Below are 6435 nucleotides of genomic sequence, written 5' to 3'. Positions count from 1 at the left end.
TTTGAAAAAAGTGGCTTCCATGTGTGAGGGTTTCTCATCTGACACCCATATATGTACTCCAAAACACAGGAGCCCAAATAAGATGTAGCAAGGACCTAGCAGTATACCAAATTAAGGCTCCACACACACTTACATTTAATTCACCACAAAATATGTGGCCCTGTATTGCTTGTTGTGTCCCATAACATCTTTGGCTCTGACCAAGAAATTATGGAATTTTACTAATTTATGGTAATTTAAGGGAAAAGATTGCTTGCTGCAACCTTCCTGATCTACTTCTTAATCCGTCCATTTTAACAGCAAACTCCACACCACTCCAATAACTTTAATAACAGCTGTTTTCACCGTACATTCCTTAGTCACCATGAGTCAGACTAGACAACAGAGTCCTCTGCTGGTTTACAATAAAGGAACACTAAATCTAGTAGTTTAGTAATCTAGTAGTAAATTTAGTCCCAAGCATTGTATTCATGGAAATGATTCTTAGGTTGGTTGGCATATCTAGTTGTACTGAAGGTAAGTCACCAGTCTTAAAGTGTTGACTGTCAAGAGCCCACTAGCTGTCCTGCAGAATAACATTCTTTGTGAAAGGGTTTTATTCGCAGAAACCCTGTTTGGTCCAACTGTTTTCTGGATAATCATCAGCTAGGTCCATCTGCCGGAGAGGGAGAATAATATAAGTGAACACCCATTGTAATCTAGTGGTAAATAGTTATTAGACCCTGACTTTTAAGATATACAAACGAGATGCTGGGCTGGTTAGCTGTTTGTTTTTTACTGGTTATTATGACTATACTATGAAGCACCAATATAAGTTTATTTATTATAACAGGAACATAGGTTAGTGGTCAGCTGCTTAGCTTCCTTTATATACAAAATTACAAATAAATTGCTTAACTCGCTAAATTCCAGCATGCTTAAAACAATGCTATTTCAGTTGAGCTTCTCTGAATGGTTATTCAGAGCTGTTATATTGTCAAATACTTTTCATTTGAAATAACTCACTGTGCTTGTGTGGCATTCATATTTAATTATGTGTGGTTACATTACCGAATAAATAAGCACAAGGTTTTTACACAAAATAAGCCAGCGATACAATAGCAATCACCCTGAAGGTGCTTGGTAATAAATACAAAGTAATTAGTAGCAGATTAGTACCAGCTTCAAGGGCCCACTTGAGCACCAAGAAACTGTGGAGTGTCACGCTCTTAAAAACGTTTAAAACATTTAAAATATTTTTAAGATAAGTTTGAAACAAAATCAAAAACGCAAATGAATAATTAAACAGACTCCATTGATGTCACTATGTACCACTCCCAATAGAAATATACACAAATTATTTTGTTCAATCCAAAATTCAAAAATTTTAAATCTATGCATATGAGGTATTATTCCACTCATGGTATGTTCAACAGAAATATTTTTTTTTACATATTGCTCATACAAAATGACAGACTATACAAAACAAAGTGGTATGAATGATGCCCACGAGGGCCAGACTGGGTCTTGACTGGGATGTCCAGTGGAGCTAGGCCTAACGGCAAGTTTTAGGAGGTTACTTAAGGGCAGGTGTCATTAAGTTAGGGGCCAGTTTGTGTGTCACCCTACCTTGTGTAGTGTGTCCCACCCTCCCTTGTTTTTGGTATTGGTTGGGTGGTTCATTTTTTTCACAGTCGGGGAGGAAGCTTACCAGGCATCCATGGGGTAGGTGCTTTGGAGGAGCTGGTTGGTGGTGCTTGGAGCCTCGGGTCTGGGATTGAGCATCTGGTTATGTCCTCTCCTGTGTTGGTGGTACCTGGATAGCTTGTGGTGTTATTTATTCATGTTAATTATTTATGTTATTTTTTGTGTTCAGTTTTGGGTAGTCATTGCCCTGTTAACACACATAGTTTTGGTTTAGTTTGCGTGGCAATGGCTAGGTTAAATAAATAAATTGGCTGTGGCCTTTTCAACCCCACTCTTGGTGTTGTGTCAATTATTGTGTAGTTAAATCTGTTGGGTGGGCCTGGCCCAGACATCGAGGGTACATTGGTCAATGAAAGTCCTACCTGTCCTTAAAAAAACCAATATATAATTTGTGTGGATACTCTCAACATGGAAAAGGGAAGGCCCATGGTTGAACAGGAAGGAGCTAAAGGGGGCAGCGGGGTCAGACTTCTGTGATGCAATACTTTACAGGACTCAATTCTACTTATCTTATTAAAGCATTCAATGTAGTTTTTAAATCATAGGGAGTATTGAAGGGAAAAATAAAATGGCATTTATTTTACTTCTCTCAACATAATGCAGATCTGGTTTATGAGGGACCCTAGGTGGAACAGCACTTTTAATCTGTTACTAGAAAATCAGCATATAATCCATGAAACTGCCATATACAGTAAATTCTCAAAGCAATGCATTTCAAAAAGATTTCCAGTCATCAAAATGTAGAAGCTGGACTATTTCACTGATTTAATTAATCTGTAATTCCTCATTGGACCTCATATCTCAAAATGTACTCTCTAGTGTTTGGTTGTTTTTTATAACTAACAGCGACATAGAGCTCCTTGCAGTCAGCAGTACTACATGTTCCTTCCCAGTAGCCTTGGTCATTTAAGGTTAAAGGAAAAGAATCTCTGGCTTCCACAAACAGTGCGGTCACTCCAGGAACCTTGAGGTGAAAGAAAACATTGCTGTTCTTGGGTAGAATTCCTTTCAAGGGTTCAACCAGTTCATAATGTTCAGCCCATTTCTTGTAAGCCAGGGGGAACACCGGCCACTGAACAGCGGGGTTACGGCAAATAACTAGATAGCTACACTTGGTTGTATATGATTCACAGCCTTTCTCCTTTACATGCACATTTAAAACATAGGTCCCTGGTTGTGGAAGGTGAACCATAAATTGCACTCTGCCCCTACTTCGTGTCTGGAATATGTGTTTATGCTCCATTTCTGAGGTCATTTTTATATCATCAGAGTCTAAAGTACAAAAAAGTCTTAAATCATGTTCCACTGCAAAGGAAATAGTAAAGCACCCATCATGAGTGTTAATGACTGGATCTCGGTGTGAGGGATCAAGAAGCCCAGCCTGCTCTGAAAGCCAACTTGGACCAGTTGGGCTTTGGAGACACTTGGGAATCTTCATAGAGGTGTCAACTTCATTGCAATCTACTTTGTAAGTCAGAACGTTGGGATATGCGCCCTCTGAGTCTGGTGATTTGGAATAAATGTCCAGTATATGTTGCCCAGTCTTCTGAGGATACACCTCCAGTGTTGCCCCAAATTCCGTAAACCGCATCAATCCTGGTTTCTCTGTTTCATTTAGATTGAAGGTAAATAGCATGTGACGGCTGCTCTCAATGGTGATAGAGACTTTTCCTTTCACTAAAAAAAACATAGGACAATTAGTTATTTTTAAGAACAGATTCCTAAAAATATAATGATGGTGATGGTTAAAAAAATATACTAGAATGAATGACTGAACAAACTTTGACCCTCTGTCTACTGTTAGTTAACCAACTCCAAAACTGCAGTATAGAGTTTATTTCCAATAAAACTTTACTCCTGTTTAAAACAGGCTAATATACAATAAATAACTCATTTTTTATTTGATTTTTATTATTAAAAACTTTACTGAGAGAGTGGCAGATATATGGAAGATTTCCACATTAGAAGACAATATCAAAGACTGATTAAGATGTGAGTCTTGTATCAGGATGGGCTGAATTGTTCTTATATGCTGTCAAATTCTCTGCTTACTATTTTAGTAGCTCTTGAGCAATATGTATTTATTATATTGTGTCAATATCCTTCTGGAGATGAGGTCTTCAGAAATGTATACAATAGATGGCCAGTGATCTGTAAAGTGGCAGAACCATGTCTCTCTTTCTGCTATTATACAACCCAGCACCTTGGATGCTTCTTGCTTAATTGAATTGCCCGCTTACCATTAAGAAATAATTACTAGACTTGTGCATTCGTCTTCGGGCGAACATGAAAACGAGCACGAAGAGGCCGTTTTTTTGTTCGTTCCGAAGGAACGTAGAACAGAATACAGTGCCGGCAAACCGTAGGCGAAGACGAAGACTCACAATCACGAAGAATCGAAGATTCTTCGTGATCGTCTTCGTTTTTGCCGCGCAACCGCCAAAATTTCAAACAGGAGTGAGCTGATCCTCGTCTGTCCAATCAGCTCACTCTTGTGACGTAACGCTAAGGGTCTCGTCCAATGCCTGTGCTGCTGTTTTTTGAATTCTGAAGGCGCCTTTATAAGACCAGAGCTTGCCTGAGAGATCCATTCATTTTTCGCTGTGACTGCTTTGGCAACACTGCTGTGCTGCATCCGAGCGTTACAGAGAGATTGTTCTGTTCTGTGTGAGACTGGTAAGCCTTAGCCTGCCATTTCTCACAGTGTACTTCATCCTCACTTCAGTGCTACTTAATTAATATATTTAATAATAATAATTTGATTAATTTAATTTTTTTAAAATTAATTTGTCATCAACTTTAGTGTAAGTGCTGTTGAGTTGACAGTGCACCCAGTGCCTCAGTGGCACTGGGGTGCCCTTGCCCTGGGCTGGCACTAGTGCCTATTGCCTGTCCTGCTTAAATAAATTAAATAGAATTTATAAATTACAATTTAATAGAATCTATAATTTAATAGTTCATTATAATATTATATATATATATATATTTGTCAGTCATATATATATATATACTATAGTATACTAGTGTAGAGTGTACTGTAGACATTCATCTACTAGTGTCTAATTTAAAATCAGTAATATTAATTAATATAATTAATAATTGAATTCATTATAAAATATATATATTTGTCAGTTATAGTTAGTAATAGTATACTAGTGTAGAGTGTACTGTAGACATTCAGAACATCTACTAGTGTCTAATCTAAAATCAGTAATATCAATAATTCTCTAATTCTTTCTTATCTTAATAGTTAATTAAATTAGCTATAAATAAAAGTAATAATATTAATTAATTACTACTAGCGTATAGTTCAGCTAATCTTATTAGTACTGGTGCTGCAGCTCTATAGTTTGTGCTTTGTTTTAGCAACAGTAAGAGACCAAGTCAATTTTTCTTAATTAATCTTTCATTTTATTTCATTTGTTTTGCTCACCTCAGTCCATCAGTGAAGTGAACTTGTTGGGCTAGTGAGTGCAGCCGCATAAGTGCTGTGTTTTTTTTTGATCAGCAAGCAGTGACGTTAACTGTTTTGCAAAGATTTTCTCATTTATTTTACATTTTATTTCAATTTTATTAAAAGTACCCTTAGTGTTTTGCTCACCTCAGTCCATCAGTGAAGTGAACTTGTTGGGCTAGTGAGTGCAGCAAGCAGTGAAGATAACTGTTTTGCTGTGACATTTTATTTTATTTCTAATTCTTTTCAAGAAAAATTGACTGTGACGAGCTGTACTAAGCAAAGCTTCAAGCTACTAGCTGTAGTACTAAAATAATTCTAATCTTCTTTAATCTTAATCTATAATATATTATAAATAATAATATTCTAATTCATAATCTATAATATAAGTAATTCTAATTCTAAATTCTAATTCATAATCTATATTCTTCTATCTATAATACATAATATATAAGTAAATTAGTTCTAATCTATTAATATTATATAACTTAATATTAATTAATAAATCATATACTGAATCTGATTTAACCTCACTTTAGCTTAGTGGGTTTGAGAGCGTCTGCCTAGAGGTAGACTTATAGTAAGGAAATATAGCTTTAGGCTAGCATAGTAGTAGGCTAAGCTCTTAGGCCCGTGTAAATTCAAATTAAAAATAAAATACTGCTAGTTATTAAATAGTTAATCTTGAGTTAATAATTTAAATAACTTTAGGATTTTGGCAGATTGCACACAGCACAGTGCAGTAGTGCATAGTTTTACTTTTTAAGCAGTAGCACTGAAGAGAACTTCCTCTAATTTTTTTGTCTTTAATTCGTTTTTCCTTTTTTTTATTTTTATTTTTTTATTTTTTTTTTATAGTTTTTTAAACACTACACTACACTACACTACACTACACTACACTACACTACACACACAACACAAAATTTGAAATGGATCCTCCTTTTGGGACTAAGGAGGGACAAGCTCCATCTACCACCACCACCACCACCACCAGCACCACCACCAGCACCACCACCAGTTCTAAGATGCAGCCTTTGCGTCAGTCTAGTCGGCCAAGTAGGCCAAGCTCTCGCTTATCATTTGGGGAAGCATTGCTTGAAGGATCATCAAGTAAAGGAAAGGCACCAAAAGCAGGCAGTAGTAGTGCGGCTAGGCCCACAAGCTCTATGGTTTTTTACGGAAAGCCTAAAGCACCAGAAGCACGTTCAAAGTTAAAGGGTAGCACAAGTAGTACCAGCCCAGTGACTAAAAAGAAGTGCCTTTTGCCCCAAGCAGCATCTTCCCCATCCACCAGC

The 6435-nt window shown here is 36.8% G+C and overlaps 1 protein-coding gene across 1 annotated transcript in view; it reads right to left on the bottom strand.

The window, feature by feature from the left end:
• Nucleotides 1–1549: 1549 nt before the first annotated feature.
• Nucleotides 1550–6435, bottom strand: part of LOC128482950 (kyphoscoliosis peptidase-like) — a 34815-nt gene continuing 29929 nt past the window's right edge. Inside the window, exon 17 of the mRNA XM_053458946.1 lies at nucleotides 1550–3363. Coding sequence (XP_053314921.1) covers nucleotides 2471–3363 — 893 coding nt within the window. The 3' untranslated portion in view covers nucleotides 1550–2470. The remainder of the gene's footprint in view (nucleotides 3364–6435) is intronic.

The sequence above is a fragment of the Spea bombifrons genome, chromosome 3 (genome assembly GCF_027358695.1).
Source record: "Spea bombifrons isolate aSpeBom1 chromosome 3, aSpeBom1.2.pri, whole genome shotgun sequence".
Taxonomy (NCBI): Eukaryota; Metazoa; Chordata; class Amphibia; order Anura; family Pelobatidae; genus Spea; species Spea bombifrons.
The sequence above is the reverse complement of the archived record's forward strand: the minus strand, read 5'-3'. Positions and strand labels throughout refer to the sequence as shown.